Raw genomic sequence first — 17,711 nt, 5'->3', positions numbered from 1 at the left:
GAGTTAAAGAAGTCATATTGGCACCAAATTTCATCACCATATTCTGCCGAGACAGACCGTGAACGTGTCACACGATGGAAACGTTGTCACCCACGAATTCGACGAAATTTGAACGTGATCCAAAGCAGCAAATAGTGTTAATGTTTTTCAACCCCCCTGTTTTGCTCCCTCCTGTGGCGTGATATCACTGCCGAGGGGCTGGTAGGTTATGGGAGTGGGGCCTGCGACATTGACACATGTATCACACCCTCGGTGTCAGCCGCACTTTAAAATTTTCATCTACGGAGACCGCCATTCACTGATTTCTAGACGCCAGAAAGACAGGCATCCCTTACCACCCCCCATAGACGCTCCATGCGGCGAGCAGGTGCTGTTTCAGTGACCTAGCGCAACTCAGATGAGGTAGGTCGAAATTATTGCAGTTTTATTTACAATTGCGTCAATATCGTAGCCCCCGGCACCAAGCCGCAAGAGGGTGCGAACCAGGAGGGCTGAAAAAGCTTGAGCGCTACTTGCTGCTTTGGATGACGTTTAATTTTCCTCGAATGGTTTTGAATGGTCCCTAGTGATTCCACTCCGTACTCCAGAGCCAAAAACTGCAGTCGCCCTACACCCCAAAGGTGTGTGATTACGTTCAATGGCGCTGCAGACCCACTGTGTCCTTAGAGGAGGGCTGAATCGTACGAGAAATTGTCAGCTGTGTCAAAGGTTGCCAAGAACGTCGTCCTGCGGCTCATCACACTGCGAACTGTTATTTTCAGCCGCGGAATGTGTGGGAATCAACATCCCAAAGTAATCTGTGGTTTCATATACACTCTTTATGCTACTCTTGAGGCCTTTGTGTGTCGATTCTGAGCGGCAGTGTTACTGAAATGTTATCTGGGTCCATTCATACGAAAACCGCGTGACTTCAACCCTGGTGATCGCGGTTCTGACCTCCCTCGCAGACGCGTCAAGAGAAGGAATGATATGTGAGTAAAAGGGTCTGTGACGTCCTTCCCTTCGAGTGACACGTCCACAGCAGTATTGGGCAGGATTGTGGTGAAATATGGTGCTAATGTGACATAATTAACCCACCTTATACCTCACATGGACTTCTGAGCTCTGACGTCTTTTCACCTGAGTCGACACATTGCAGTCTGAAGCGTCCCGAGCCCGAGGTTTGGCACTGTTACAGAGGGAGGTTGTAGCCATTCTTTAGCCAAATTTCAAACTTCTGCGTTTCAATGGGAGACGATTATGGTGTTTCGAAAAATTATCATTTAATTCTGTTGCGCAATGTAGTTGGCGTATTTGGGCGGCTTCATGTCAAGTATCTTAACCGAAAGTTTCTCGCATAACTGTGGGTGATGAGTACATGCGTAACGTGGTGTCTCATATGTGTTGATGTTGTGAGGAGGGAGAGGGTGGAGCTTGTTGCTGACACGTAGCTTATGGTTCTCGAATAACACAAAGGGGGCTGCCGTGGTTAACGCCTCTCCTCCGGGGAGACGGATCACCATAAACGTGTCGCTTGAACTCAGTCAACGGGACACTGCAGAGCTGAATCCAGTGCGTAACCGTACGTTAGTCCTGACTAATCGATCAGAGAGTTATATATTTTGATTTATATGAAACTGATTAAAATCGTGAACTGCTCTGCTCAGCTGCGTCTCGCGGATACGTAGACACTTGAGGTGGTGCTATTATTAAGGCAAAGTAATGCTATTAGGGACAATCGTAGCCGCCTGGCCATCCTGATTTGGGTGTAGTTCTTACATTTATGCGTTTTTGGTGATACTTTGGTTGACGGCGCAATCATTTATCTCATAGCGAATGTGCCAGTCTGATATTTTATTTTATCAAGTGGGATAGGCAGTAGTAATGAATGCACTGGACTGGCGTTCGGGAGGGCGGCGACTGAAATCCACACACAGCCCTGCAGATTTAGTTACAGGACAGTGTCATGGAACCACGAGGCTGTTGCTTAATTGACAAGTATTTACTTTGTTTCCAATTTCGTCCAGTTTTTTCATGTTTTTCCAATCACGGGACTCAGCAAACACAACGTCTAGGAACATGCCAATAGCAACTAAGATCACAACAGTATTTAGTAAGTATTTTGTGTTACACTTGATGTACGCACTTGCAAGTTCTCGTTTGTCGAATGTACCATGCCCGCTGCTTGTAATCGGATGTATAACAGTCGGCTGGTACCTATAGCGTTTGAGGACAGCCTGTAAGGCTGAAATTTATCTATCATGTGAAGCGTAATAAAGTAAATAATTGTCAATTAAGCAACATTCAAGGTGAAACACGACACAGCCCTTTAACATATTAACGGATGTGATAAGCTTCAAGAAAAAATGATGAAGATTTATGTTCCTCACGGTTTCTCTAAATTTCGTAAAAGCGTTACAAGGATGGTTCATTTGTAAAGGGCACGGCCGACTTCCTTCCCTGTCCTTCCTCATCCCGAAGTTGTACTCCGTGTCCAATGAGACAGTCGTCGACAGGACGTTAAACTTTAACCTCCCTTTCCATATTTTATTTTGCTCCACATATTTATTAACAGAGTTAGTAAGTCTCATCTATCTTACTTGGGTTTGTTTTTGTGCTATGTTTGCTATTACTACACCATCACGTTGATTCAGTTAAATGGTGCTGTCAGTATTTAGAAAATTTCAAGGACTTCCCTTCGGACTTCAGTATCTAGATTCTCTCTTATTACTCTATGCAGCCAAAGTCTACAGACACTGCTATACGTTGGAAAAGAGCTGCCACATAACTGGTAGCTCGCAGGACCTCGTTTTGTTGCTATTTAGCACACTTTTTGTGCTAAATTTACACTGCTGTTCTCTGCGTCAAGAATAACGAAACTGTCAGTTCCTTTTTTTGCCAAAAACTCATGAGAATATTTTCAGACTTTTCGCAGCATACAGCTTGCAGAACTAAGCTTGACATTCCGTGCGGGCAAGTGCTCTACCATCTGAGCTACCCAAACACGACTCACGATCGCCCTCACAGCTTTACTTCCGCCAGTACCTCGTCTCCTACTTTCCAAACTTCACAGAAGCGAGTCTTGAGTCGTGCTTGGGTAAGCCAACTGGTAGAGCACTTACCCGCGAAAGGCAAAGGTCCCGAGTTCGAGTCTCCGTCCGGCACACGGTTTTAATCTCCCAGGAAGTTTCATTACCTTACTGGTCGTGCAAATGCTGTGTGAGCTGCAGACGCCAGTTACTCTGAACACTAGAAGATGATCGTAAGAATGTGACTCGGCGGCTTACTTTCACCAGCTAACATGCGGTGATTGAATGAAACTCCCGCCGGCCGAAGTGGCCGTGCGGTTCTAGGCGCTGCAGTCTGGAACCGCGAGACCACCACGGTCGCAGATTCGAATCCTGCCTCGGGCATGGGTGTGTGTGATGTCCTTAGGTTAGTTAGGTTTAAGTAGTTCTAAGTTCTAGGGGACTTATGACCTAAGATGTTGAGTCCCATAGTGCTCAGAGCCATTTTTTTGCAACACGTTCCAGCACCTCCACTTCAATCGTTCATTCATATTCTTACCGTTTACGTTACTTAGAAATAGTTTATTTCCTGCTTTCAAAAGAGCCAGAAACCCTTTCTCCCAGTTCCTGCTTTCTCGTTCAGTCTACAATCTTCTACGTCTGTCTGGTTTACTGTTGATGATATACCAGATTCAGCATGTACTAATACTCTTATTTTAACAATAGCGATACTTTTTTCCTTTTAGATTTCGGTATTCGCGTTTTGTTTAAAAACTTCCTAAATCTAGAGCTCGCTACATTTAACTTCACTTTGATATTTTACTTTGTTGATGCATCGTATATGGCGTCGAACACTGTCTCCTGGTCGTTTCAGACCATGTTAATCTGTGCTTCCCCTATATGTGTCGGAGGATTCCTTCGTCATTAAGGATCAATAAACGTTAAAGCTTACTATCTGTGGTTACTTACAGAGTGCAATGATCTTCAATATTTGTTTCAGGTTTCGCCAGAAGGAGGGGCTCCGTAGAGGGCCGTCCTGCTCCACTAAGATTCAAGAGAGAGAGCCCTAAAGCAGATACTAGTTTTGAGAACATAGGCAAGCAAATACACAGTCTACTCTCTTCCTTACCGTCCCTAGGCAAGCCTTCATTCGACGACATTGAGAAACTGGGAGAGAGGTTTGCAGATTTAGGCCACGGAACCTACCACAGGGGCAGCTTTCTAGCGACGTCTTCGGACGGCGAGGGGGTACTATCACACGAGGAGGTCTCGGGAGAAACGGGCTCGTCACCTCACAGGACGTCAGGTACCTACTTCTTCGACCGGAAGGGAGGACTCTCCGGCTTCAGCTGCTACGATGAAAAGTGCAAGAAGGAGCGTCTGAAGGAGCGCAGGCGGCGAGCCGCTGCGGATCGCAACGGTTACCTCACCGGCAAGGCTGTGCAGTCAGAACTGCTGAACAACGTGCTGAACACCCTGCAGGCTCTGAGCATGAAACTGCAGGAGCTGCAGAACAGGCTCGCACAAACGCTGCAGAGTGCCACCGCCGGCTTCCCCGTCCACCATCCAGCAGGGAGTCCGCCGACAGTTCACGCGCCCGATTCCTCCTCGTCGCAGTTCTCGGGCGCTGCAGCGGGAGGCTCCATCATAACTGCGGGTGGAGGCGCGCCCGTACAGGGAGAGTTCCACGGAAGCTCCATTTCGTCGTCTACTTCTCCCGGCGGGGGGACGATAGTGTCTCACAAGGAGGTGGTTGACCGTCTGGGATCTCCGGCGCACACGTCCTCGGGGACGTACCTGGTTAATCCGCAAGGGGAAGTGAGTGGCGTCTCTTGCACTGATGGCAAGTGCCACAAGGTGGGCGACAAGAGCGGCGGACAGGCATCAGGACCGCCCCCGGCAGCTGCAGCTGTACCACTGGCTGACCGCGGAGGACAACCCTCGGTCAACAGACCTGAAACGCACTATTCCTCCACTTCTTTTGCTGTAGACCCAGCTGGACATGTCTCTGGCGTGTCGTGCGTCGATGGCAAGTGCAAGACCACACGAGACGAGAGACAGTAGGTGCCGATTCATCAGCCCATATGATGTCGGTCCACCAGGGCTCAGCTCTCCATCCACATTCGTAGTTAAGACAAACAGAGACCCGGGAGTTTCATTCAATTACCGCATGTTAGCTGGTGAAAGTAAGCCGCCGAGTCACATTCTTACGATCATCTTCTAGTATTCGGAGTAACTGGCGTCTGCAGCTCACACAGCGTTTGCACGACCAGTCAGGTAATGAAACTTCCTGGCAGATTAAAACCGTTTGCCGGACCCAGTCTCGAACTCGGGACCTTTGCCTTTCTCGGGCAAGTGCTCTACCATCTGAGTTACCCAAGCACGACTCACGATCGCCCTCACAGCTTTACTTCCGCCAGAACCTCGTCTCCTACTTTCCAAAGTTCACAGAAGCGGGTCGTGAGTCGTGCTTGTGTAGCTCAGATGGTAGAGCACTCTCCCGCAAAAGGCAAAGGTCCCAAATTCGAGTCTCGGTCCGGCACACAGTTTTAATCTGCCAGGAAGTTTCAAATCAGTGCACACTCCGCTGCAGAGTGAAAATTTAATTCAGTAAGGTAATGCTGATAGGACTGCACTGGTTTGTGGAACTATGCTGTGTAGCAACTCCTCCAACAGGTGCTTTGGGGGGGGGGGGGGGGGAGGGGCTGTGGCGGAGGATTCATACTGCTAGTACATGGCCCCATAGGCAACAGCGAGGTAGTATGAAATGTTGAGAGTGCTCTTCCAGTCAGTTGCCTGTAATAGAGGTAGCATCGTAAAACACATCGTCTTGATGTTATTTTCTATTATTCTCATGGAATGTATTCATTCTATTAATCAGTCAAGAGTGCCTGCCACATGGACCCTGAGAATGCCATTAAACATTGTCGGGACCATATCACTGCCCTGAGCGCCTAATGATCTATCAGAAAGGGATACGAGTGCTGGTTCTCTTACCTCTTCCAACCATCCTATGAAGCAACAAACTTGAGTCGGGAAATAATACACTTCACCGACTACTAACACGATGTCTTCGAGCACTTGCAACTCTATCTGTCAATGCAGCACCATTAACATGAGTGTAGACACCGTAGAACCTTTATTTACAAGTTTTACTGAATTGTTAAAGTAGACTTGTGTCAGGTTAATCCCTATCTTATATGGACTGTTAGCTGTTCCACTGAAGTATGGTTGTTGGCCTTCCCATATCGTTGTAGCCAAGTTTTATGCGCCACGTGAATACCAAGTCAATTTCCGCAGTTGATACAACGATGGCACTATTGGAGTCACGCTTCAGTTTCACCACATAAGCACACGGGAAAGAATCAGACTTCACCATTTCAGAAATACTCCTTTCCTCGACTTGCAAGCTGGTAATTATCCATTTTTGCAATGCGCATGAATCTCTTCCTGTGGCCACGGTGGCAATGATCGCAATGCATACAGGTAGTCCGTCTGTCCTCTCCTGTATTCACCCCAGCTTAATTTCGATGCTACCTATTCTATCTGGCAGGTGCTCATAACAATGTGTCTCGACTTGTAGATTACACTGCACTTATTTTGTAGCTATATTTTCTTTTACATCTTGTAACATTACTTCAAAGTCACATGCTTCATGTTTTGAAATCTAGGTGTTTCAAGAGGCCATTTTCCTAAATAGTGTACTCCTTATTTTATAATTGCGAGAGCAATCTTTTTGAGATATCTGAACGATTCAGTGGGTTACATTTCCGCTGTCTTGACTGTAGACTGATGCTATGATCCAGAAAGCAACGATCACCCTCAGGTGGTTCTTGAATTTTTAGATGGTCTCATGTCAGGCCAGTTTAGCTTTTCGCTCTTGACAGCATCTTTATTTGAAATAATAATATGAATGTGATAATATAGGTATGACATTGTGGAAAGGGGAAGTTTGGGGATGCATCACAGGCCAGAGCCAACTTTCTTAGAAGAGCTTTGGCATCAGTGTAATTTATTCATAACTGCAGTTTGAATATGAATGTATAAATCGGAGTTTTATTGAATTTTGATTTCATTTACAAACAGTTTATGTATTGTTTTACTCGTTATTTGATGACAAATAAAATATTCCTTAATTTATGTTTTGTCGTTTCATCTTCGACGTTAGTGCAGTAGTTGTTGGTTAGCCATGCCTGTTGAAACAGAAACAAATAAAATTATTATTAAAAATAGTACTTTTCCATTGATTATTAAACTGGTAAAACTTAGATTAGCCTGTTTCTCTTGACCACAATCTATAATATGTGAAATAAAAGAAGTAAAATGGATGTAATTCACAGTCCCTGGGCGCTGTCTCCTGTCGATCTGCGTTACTGACAAACAATTGTTCCTGAGTAAGTGTTCCAACTCCAGTGTTCTCACACTATACACGTACACTAGAATTCTTCACTATTCTTTACGACAGTACAAGTAGTACAACTTGTAAACTAATGTTTTGTTGATACATTGCGTAATATATTACATTCTGTTCAACTAAAAAAGTTGTACTTATTTTTGATTCAGTCGCATTATGAACTGTTTCACTAACAATGGAGATATAGGCTGACCTCAATTACAGCCAACAAAAATACAATCACACACCTAGAAAGTGAGGTGACGCTGGTCTCACGTTCCGGGGGAGCGGTCTTACTCCAACGGAGCCATCCAGTTTTACCATTCCACGGCTCACCTAAATCACTTCGTGTATGTAAAGAAGTTACACACAACTGCAACCAGTCACTTTTTCAATAATAATGCTTTATTACATTTACCGGTTTTCGAACACTTTCAGGTTCATCTTCAGATGATTTCGGGAGGATCTGGGAAGTTACATCATTACTGGTAGTAGCTTCGTGTATATTACGGACTGGTTCTTTTAACAATCCAACGGCTATTTGCTTCTACTCACTCTTTCTTAAGCTCAAGTGGATTGTGTGCTTTGTGATTTAGATTCCAACGGGGCTTTATGCGTTAATATTATACGATGATATTCTAGCCTGACCTAAAATTACAGCCGATTCAGACAAGAAAATTTAATCTGTTCTTTTTTTTTGAGAATTTAGTCTGTTCTGTTTACTTCCTCCTTTTTGTATAATGGGTTCAAATGGCTCTGAGCACTATGGGACTTAACATCTATGGTCATCAGTCCCCTAGAACTTAGGACTACTTAAACCTAACTAACCTAAGGACATCACACACATCCATGTCCGAGGCAGGATTCGAACCTGCGACCGTAGCAGTCGCGCGGCTCCGGACTGAGCGCCTAGAACCGCTAGACCACCGCGGCCGGCATTTGTATAATACTCTGTGTAAGTTCTATAGCAGTACCTACGTGCAGGCTACGAAAAAACTTTGTGTTTGGAAAATATACTTTATAAAACTTCGGTTTCTCTTCAAGAGACCAAGCCCCTAACTCTCTCCCGCCTATTTCTTTAACGTTTGTCATTTACTAAGTCAACGCTACTCTCATAAAATAAATTGCAGATTTTCCGCAACAAGATGATTATTCTGCAATCTCACAACTATTTAAGTTTAATATGTTTTTGCTGATATCAATGTTCAATCCCAATAAAGAAAGAAACATTTCAAAACGTCGTTTGCATATTAGTCCATCTTCCTATAAATCTCAGATTTTCTGTTGTTTTTCTACTATTTCTAGAGATATTATCAGCTGCTTAGAAAGAACAATACTTTAAAACTTGTATTCAGATTTTTAGTTGACCTTAAGAATGAGAGGACACACACACACAAATACACTTCGCTAACGCTCAAATGTCAGAAGACGACCTTCAATTTGCTATACATTGCCTACATCGAACATGTAAGCAAATTATCTAAAAATTCCAGTAAAAAAAAAAAACAAAAAAAAACAACATGAAGTGGTTACCTAGTGATTACCTTTAAAGGGAAATCTCCAGTACATTCCAAAAAGCAATAGATTTACAACCAATAGAATGCGTGTCGCCTGTTTAAGCTGTGAAGCTCTGATATTAGCTATGCACGTCAAAATGGCGTCACTAATAAATAAGTTTCAAAAGATTTCTGGCGCAATGCACAGAACAGGTAATAAGACCAAGGCTACAAATTAAGAAATTGTAAATAATGGATACGCCCATATGGATGGTAATCCTGGACACTGAATAAATGTTAGAAAAGAGAACAGTCCAATGCAATGGATTTTTCACGGAAAGTAAAGAAGTGTACCTTCAGAGATAAATTAATACACAACATTACAAGGGAAGAAGTAAGTATGCAGGGCATCCATTTTACCTTGACCACCCCAAGTTACTTTTTGTCGAGAACCAAATTAAAAACGTATGAATCAGATGTTTAGCTACTAGGGGGATAGTAACCAGCATGGCTGTCTTTCGCGTAACTTTGTTCATTACGAAGATATGAACAGTAGTAGGTCTTATCTTAAATAGTGCACTATACTTCGCACTTCGCCTCCGCAAGATCTGTTCAAAAACATATCGCAGGGTACCATTCACGTAAACTTGAAGTTATTAAAAACACAACACAGAACTGACTGAGATTCCTGTACTGGAATTCAGAGCAGGAACTAGGGGTAACGTAACTCGACCACTTGCTGGAACTGACAGTAAACAATTGGAAACACAAAGAAAACACTATTACAATTACTGTTATGACAGCTTACAATCTCTGTGGATGACTAGCATTTGGATCTTCTATTCCTTGATGAACCTTGTACTCGCAGAAACCTTTACTGAAGACGGTTGCTTCTAGACAAACAGTTATTTGGGATGATCAAGATAGAAGAGACATCGTATTCACCGTATGAATGAAAAAAAATCTTGCGTGTATAAAGAAGAAACCTTTTATCAAGAGGGTGGGGTAAGACTAAATGGTTAAACAAGTAATAATTTATAGATCATTACCAAAGAGGGATATAGGCAGACTGAGAAACTGAAGGCTTCAGTGAAGATGGAGCAGACTGTAAGCATTCTACTTGGAGTGAAGAAGAAGTAACAATGACTAATGACAGAGAGATTCACAGCATTTGAAAATCTGTGTGTTACAAGGCTAAAAGAAATCTTCAGGAAACAAGCACCAGCGAGTGTGTAAATAAATTACTGTGTTACGCGAGTGGCAGCTGAAAATTAAAAAAGGAAAGGTAGGTACAAAAACTATACAGCTCCAATCCTATATTTAGGATAAACATGACAGTTTTTTATTTAAATAGAATATTTACTTGGATTATGACCATAAAGAACCCTGAAAGTATCAGGCTGTGAAACTCATTTGTGTAGCTTATTTGGACCAATGAAAATATAAATCGTTATTTCTGCGCTCAGCATGCGACAGATCAGTTTCTTTGCTTATTGGGGAAGGCATGATAATTTCACTAACGATTGATCACGCGCTCCTTGATAGACTTGACAGCTTACGCAGATGGGAGTGGGGTATCATACTTTTTTTGTTACTCGGCCCTAGGCAAGCTTGTAATAATTGAAAATCGCATTAGGGGGTGCTGGCATGCGTATCATCTAAACTACAACAGAACAACCACGAATCCCAACCCTGTTCATAGTCCCAACGTACCCGATGATCTACATCTACATCCACATACCTACTCCGCAAGCTACCGTAGGGTGCGTGGCGGAGGGTATCCTGTATCACTACTAGTCATTTCCTATTCTGTTCCACTCGCAAATAAAACGAGGAGAAAACGAGTCTGTGCCTCCGTATGAGCCCTAGTCTCTCTAATCTTACATTCGTGGTCCTTAAGAGAAATGTGCATTGGCGGCGGTAGAATCGCTCTGTAGTCAGCCTCAAATGGCGGTTCTCTAAATTTTCTCAATAGTGCTCCTCGAAAAGCAAGTCATATTCGCACCGCTGATTCCCTTTTGAGTTTCTGAAGCGTCTCTGTAATACCTGCGTGCTGTTCGAACCTACCGGTAGCAAATTCGTCAGCCGCCTCTGAATTCCTTTGTTGTCTTCCTTTAATACCACCTCATGAGGATCCCAAATACTCGAACAGAACCCAACAATGGATAGCGCTAGAGTCCTACATGCGATCATCTTTAAAGATGGACCACACTTTCCTAACATTCTCTCAATATATCAAGCTCGACCATTCACCTTCCCTGCTACATTTCTTATATGCTCATCCCATTTCAAGTCTGGCAACGTTACGCCTAGATATTTAATCGATGTGACTGTGTAAACAGCACACTACTATTATCTGAATTAATTTACATTTTCCTACATCTAGAGCTAGCTGCCATTCATCACACCAACTAGGAATTTTGTGTAAGTCCTATCACATTTCCCTGGGGCATTGCTGACGGTACCCTTGTCGCTGATGAACACTCGCCGTTTAGGCGCCGAATGAACCAGATTACCAACGTGTAATAGTTTCGCCTATCTAGAAGCAGGTGACGGAGCTACTGATGTAGACTGGGTAACAATACTTAGGAATGCCTACTGAAGTATTGGAAATACCCAGCTGAACGAAAGGTAAAGCATACAAAGCAGCCATTAGTCCAGCAATGATATATGGTACTGAGGAATAAACAGCAAAGAAGACGCGTGAACAAAACTTGCATTCGGTATAGAATAGAAAGTCACCTTTACAGATAAAGTCCATCAAGAATTCACAAGGGGTATTTTCAAAATAGAGCCCATGAGACAAAAGACTGCAGAATCCAGGTTAAGATGCTAAAACCACTTTAAGGAAACAGATGACTTCGCTGCCAAAAAAAAGCTTTCCCATCACTACAGGCAAAAGATCGAAAGCCAGATATGTCGTCATCTGACTGTCAGTTGCCCAAAAGGTCATGAAGAAGAAAGGTATGTTCGACAAAACTGCATATCAACAAAGCAATTGACGCCTCAAGGTTACAAGAGCTGACCCCTTGCAATGGGACTGTGAGACAAGGACCCGGATTCGATTCCCGGCGGGGTCAGGGATTTTCTCTGCCTCGTGATGGCTGGGTGTTGTGTGCTGTCCTTAGGTTAGTTAGGTTTAAGTAGTTCTAAGTTCTAGGGGACTGATGACCATAGATGTTAAGTCCCATAGTGCTCAGAGCCATTTTAACCGCTTTTGAGACAAGGAAGAAGAAGAGTTGAGCTCACCCTCCGCTGAAACTGGAACTGGAAGATTGGCTGGAGGAGGAGCTGTACGACCCGGAATTGCCGCCGCAGGTGGAACAGCCACGACCTCCGCCGCCGCTGCCACCCCCGCCGGGGAAGCCGCCACCGCCGCCGCCACCGCCAGGGAAGCCGCCGCCGCCGCCGCCACCACCGGGAAATCCACCGCCTCCGCCTCCAGGGAACTTTCCACCTCCACCACCAAACCCGCCACCACCGCTGGGGAAACCGCCCCCACCGCCTCCGATGTAATTGCCGCCGCCGCCACCTCCGGGAAATCCGCCTCCGCCGCCGCCGTGAAATCCACCACCGCCGCCTCCTGGGAATCCACCACCTCCACCGCCTCCAGGAAAGCCGCCTCCACCGTGCCCGCCACCTCCAAATCCTCCCCCGCCACGACCGCCGCCGCCGCCGCCGAAGCCGCCTCCGCCGCTTGGGAAGCCTCCTCCTCCGCCGCCTCCGCTAGGGAATCCCCCGCCTCCCCCGCCTTCTCCTCCGGAGATGCAAATTTTGCAGACTGTCCTCTTCTTTCGGAGCAGCGAATGGACAGCATCGTGCACCGAGCTGTCTTCCGCTGTGGACAGAAATGTCACCTTAGGAATTCATGTGCACAATCGGGCAATATTTGTGCATCAGTGGTACATTCTCCATCGTTAGTCAGAGAAAGTATTGTTCGCTTCGTCTGTGTATGCTAATGTACAGCGGCGAGACATACAAAAGAGAACCAAACATAGCTTTTATATTGAAAACGGCTGTATATACAAAACGAATTAAATGTGCTAAAGTGAATGATCGGTACGGATGACATGACACGCTGTCTGTACAATTTGTTCAGATATACTGAATCTGTAGAGTAATGTATATATCGTGATAGTTGTATTACAATAGTATAATGGTATGGATGTTGCCTGCGAAAAGTAGGAAAATCACGATTAAGAAATATGTGTACCGTTGTGAAATACGGAAAGGTTGCATGTCCCTAGACTTGCTCCAAGTGTCAAATCCTGGAGGAAATGTTTCAAACATTTATTTCTAGATGGCGTATGGTTTTTGTTCCAAGTAGTGTTTCCCAATGGACTTCCAAGTACGGAGCGTCAGAGTCTTTCCCATTTCACCCTGGATGGTTTGAAGAGGTAACTCCCAAGCTTTTGGTGAGTGTGCACGGCTTTTTGAGTGGTGACAGAGAATTTGCAATTATTGAGAAACGAAGAAATGCTCCTATCGCCTGAACTATGCAGACACGGCTTACCTACTCCTTCACACATTCTGTTTGTATCCACCACTACCTCCCTTGTATCCCTCATCTTTTCGTTCTGCAACAGACAGCGTCCGCCCCCGGCAGCTGAGTGGTCAGCGCGACAGAATGTCAATCCTAAGGGCCCGGGTTCGATTCCCGGCTGGGTCGGAGATTTTCTCCTCTCAGGGACTGGGTGTTGTGTTGTCCTAATCATCATCATTTCTTCCCCACCGACGCGCAAGTCGCCGAAGTGGCGTCAAATCGAAAGACCTGCACCCGGCGAATGGTCTACCCGACAGGACGCCCTAGCCACACGACACGACAGAGAGCTACGATTCCTGTTGTTGACTAATTGGCACTGTGTTTCGTACCGAATGCTAAAGCTGCCCCCTTGCTTAGTGCCACGTGCAGTGAGGTTCTGGAGGATCCCTTGAACGCAGAAACGCCCAAGGCGCTTGCTCTCCAGACGGGATTAGTTGCGTTTGCTACCAGTGCGCTAGTTATTTGCAACGAAAGCTGTCGTCGTCGTTTTCTGGAAGAACATCCATGCAGCAGTCTTCTCAGTTGCAACTTGCTACAGTGTAAACAAAACAAGTTACTACTGGTGTACTAATAGAACAAAATCAAATTATGAACGTCCAAAGAAGGGTGGAAGGCTACTGTTACAAATAAATAATTAAATCTGACAGAAAATGTTTGTTATTAAGAGTGTGCAACGTTGTGTAAAAGGTTTTTACAATCACATTTTTCACAAATAGTCGAACGTCAGAGTTTTATAAACTGGTGGCCGTTCTGGAGGGTGAGTGCTTGAGGCCGTCGTAATTAACGTATTGTCCTGCAGTACAGAATAAATGTGGTACCAGCCTAAGTATTTTCTTCGAAACTCTCACCCATCCTGGTCAACTTTAACGTCTCACAGCAGTTTTCCATGACTCTTCTTTAAAGCATAATACCAGAGCAAACAGGACACACAATCATCATCGGATCGATGTAGGAACCTAAGACAGAGGATTCTACAAAAAGATTACAGATTATTATGCAATTTGTCATTAATAAGAAGAAGATTTCTTTGTGTCTGAACGAAATTTCGAAAGCGTCATGGTAATTATAAATTATTGTTTTTTTTTTTTAATTTCAGAAAAATAAGTTGAATGCAGATTTTGACGGTTATGGGGAAATATGGTGATGTGTTGGGCTCGAAATTCAAATATTTTAGCAGTGACTCTCGAGTTTTTTCTCCGAACACGTTGAAACTTAGTAGATTCGAGGAAGAAAATAAGTTGTCTCACAGTGCAAAATGAGGTCAAATGTAGGCCTACACAACAACTGTTTGAGGCAGTCCTTACATTTGACCTGCCCAGTATAACGTCAAGAAACAGTAGCGGTGGAGGCAATAATGGATAAGTAAAGAAGATAACGTCAGTCTTCTGTATCAGTAGAGACATACACAACAAAAATTGCATTTCTACGGACGCAAGGAGCGCTCACATCAAGGCAACGGTGAAGAATGAGGTTCTATATGCGAATGATATGTAGTGCGGAACAATTAATAGAAAGAAGCGATAAAAATAAGGAGAAAATACTGGATACTGAGGCCCAAAGGAGACTGCAGAAGATGGCTGCGAATACATAGGGGAGAACTGTACCGGAGCATGACAAAAATTTCAAGAGCAATTAGATTGAAAATGCCAAGATCTGCGGGACATATGATCAAGGTGAATACAGACAGAATGGCCGAAAGATTACGGCAAGAGAAGAGATAGGAACCAATTAGATTGTTAAACTCAGGAAGAACTGGTCGACATTAGCCATCGAGGTGCAGAAACGAAAAATGGAGTAGCAAGTTCATACTGACTTATAGGACTGGGATCTACGGCAGAGAAGGCTACAAGAAACGGATGGAGAGAACCGGTGGAGCTGAGAAGATAAGAGTCTCGTACACATTCCCGTATGGAGGACATAGTGATAGACATCCCTGGCGTTGTGAAGCAGCTGAATGGGTTGAAAATAAATAAATCGCCAGGTCCTGATGGGATTCCAATTAGGTTCTACAGAGAGAACTCTACTGCATTGGCTCCTTACTTAGCTTGCATTTATTGCGAATCTCTTGCCCAACGTAAAGTCCCGAGCGACTGGAAAAAAGCGCAGGTGACGCCTGTATATAAGAAGGGTAGAAGGACGGATCCTCAAAATTACAGACCAATGTCCTTAACATCGGTTTGTTGCAGGATTCTCGAACATATTCTCAGTTCGAATATAATGAATTTCCTTGAGACAGAGAAGTTGCTGTCCATGCATCAGCACGGATTTAGAAAGCATCGCTTCTGCGAAACGCAACTCGCCCTTTTTTCACATGATATCTTGCGAACCATGGATGAAGGGTATCAGCCGGATGCCATATCCCTTGACTTCCGGAAAGCGTTTGACTCGGTGCCCCACTGCAGACTCCTAACTAAGGTACGAGCATATGGGATTGGTTCCCAAGTATGTGAGTGACTCGAAGACTTCTTAAGTAATAGAACCTAGTACGTTGTCCTCGATGGTGAGTGTTCATCGGAGGTGAGGGTATCATCTGGAGTGCCCCATGGAAGTGTGGTAGGTCCGCTGTTGTTTTCTATCTACATATATGATCTTTTGGATAGGGTGGATAGCAATGTGCGGCTGTTTGCTGATGATGCTGTTGTGTACGGGAAGGTGTCGTCGTTGAGTGACTGTAGGAGGATACAAGATGACTTGGACATGATTTGTGATTGGTGCAAAGAATGGCAGCTAACTCTAAATATAGATAAATGTAAATTAATGCAGATGAATAGGAAAAAGAATCCCGTAATGTTTGAATACTCCATTAGTAGTGTAGGGCTTGACACAGGCACGTCGATTAAATATTTGGGCGTAACATTGCAGAGCGGTGTGAAATGGGACAAGCATGTAATGACAGTTGTGGGAAAGGCGGATAGTTGTCTTCGGTTCATTGGTAGAATTTTGGGAAGATGTGGTTCATCTGTAAAGGAGACCGCTTATAAAACATTAATACGACCTATTCTTGAGTACTGCTCAAGCGTTTGGGATCCGTATCAGGTCGGATTGAGGGAGGACATAGAAGCAATTCAGAGGCGGGCTGCTAGATTTGTTACTGGTAGGTTTGATCATCACGCGAGTGTTACGGAAATGCTTCAGGTACTAGGATGGGAGTCTCTAAAGGAAAGGAGGCGTTCTTTACGTGAATGGCTACTGAGGAAATATAGAGAACCAGCATTTGAGGCTGACTGCAGTGCAATTTTACTGCCGCCAACTTACATTTCGCGGAAAGACCACAAAGATAAGATAAGAGAGATTAGGGCTTTTACAGAGGCATATAGGCAGTCATTTTTCCCTCGTTCTGTTTGGGAGTGGAACAGGGAGAGAAGATGCTACTTGTGGTACAAGGTACCCTCTGCCACGCACCGTATGGTGGATTGAAGAGTATGTATGTAGATGCAGATGTAGATGTAGAAGTCCTCGAAAGAAGAGTGAAAGAGAAGAAGGGAAAATGTAAAGACATGGAAGATGCAATCCATAATGCTGGTCCTACAAGACAGTAATGAAAGAAGATGGATTGCCAATTGAGTACGACATGGGAGACGATTTGTACAGTAGACCCGGGCCGGTGCACAGTTGGAGGTTCACTGTCAGTACTCGTGGGTTGCTATCATAGCTTTTACAGATCATTGCACTTTGTGTGAAGTCTAGTGAATAAGTGTTTGATTAGCGTAGCTGTGGAATGGCGTCGTCGAGCAGTCGCATCGTAGCAGACAGCGGCCGCGGGCTACTCACCGGGTCGGCAGGTGGCCAAAGCCACCAGCGCCGCCAGCACCAGCAGAGGCACCACCGGGATTCGCATCGCGGTCTGCACTGGCGTCCGGTCCGCCGCGCGCCACTATATATACTGGCCGATACCATCGCGCTCGCTGCAAATAAAACCACCTGCTAGGTCACGGCGACGTAATGTATTGTCGGCGGTGCGATCACAATTGGCACAGCCCATCCGCGCTTCCTCGGAATCCGTCGGCGCCAGCACGAGAGCCGAAGGCCGGGTGGGCGACTCGGGGAGGGAGGCGGGGCTGCCGCCGGCAGGCGGCCGTACATCACACGCCTCCTGCCGATACCCATTGTCTTCTCCGCTCTCCACACATCGGCGACGATTACACGAGTCCGACGCTGTAGCACCTCTCCGGTGGTGCTTACTACTGATCACAAAGATAGAATAGGCCATGGAAAATATAGAAATGTACCTATTAGAAATTTCTTTGTTGAACTTCATTATTGGTCCTGACGGAATGACAGCAGACTACTAA

The 17,711-nt window shown here is 44.9% G+C and overlaps 2 protein-coding genes across 2 annotated transcripts in view; one reads left to right on the top strand and one right to left on the bottom strand.

Moving 5' to 3' along the window:
* Positions 1-5,652, top strand: part of LOC126123319 (uncharacterized) — a 150,884-nt gene extending 145,232 nt beyond the window's left edge. The window contains exon 4 of the mRNA XM_049915099.1: positions 3,988-5,652. Within this exon, the coding sequence (XP_049771056.1) occupies positions 3,988-5,051 (1,064 nt within the window). The 3' untranslated portion in view covers positions 5,052-5,652. The remainder of the gene's footprint in view (positions 1-3,987) is intronic.
* A 1,369-nt stretch (positions 5,653-7,021) lies between these two features.
* On the bottom strand, positions 7,022-17,291 carry LOC126089887 (uncharacterized). The gene is made up of 3 exons (XM_049906945.1): positions 17,191-17,291; positions 12,126-12,714; positions 7,022-7,180 (listed from the first exon to the last, which is right to left on the bottom strand). Exons 1-3 carry the CDS (start codon positions 17,255-17,257, stop codon positions 7,171-7,173), a joined length of 666 nt encoding a protein of 221 aa, XP_049762902.1. The 5' UTR covers positions 17,258-17,291; the 3' UTR covers positions 7,022-7,170.
* Positions 17,292-17,711: the final 420 nt, after the last annotated feature.

Source organism: Schistocerca cancellata, chromosome 1 (genome assembly GCF_023864275.1).
Source record: "Schistocerca cancellata isolate TAMUIC-IGC-003103 chromosome 1, iqSchCanc2.1, whole genome shotgun sequence".
NCBI classification, from domain to species: domain Eukaryota; kingdom Metazoa; phylum Arthropoda; class Insecta; order Orthoptera; family Acrididae; genus Schistocerca; species Schistocerca cancellata.
Note: the sequence above shows the minus strand (reverse complement) of the source record. Positions and strands in the feature narration are given on the sequence as shown.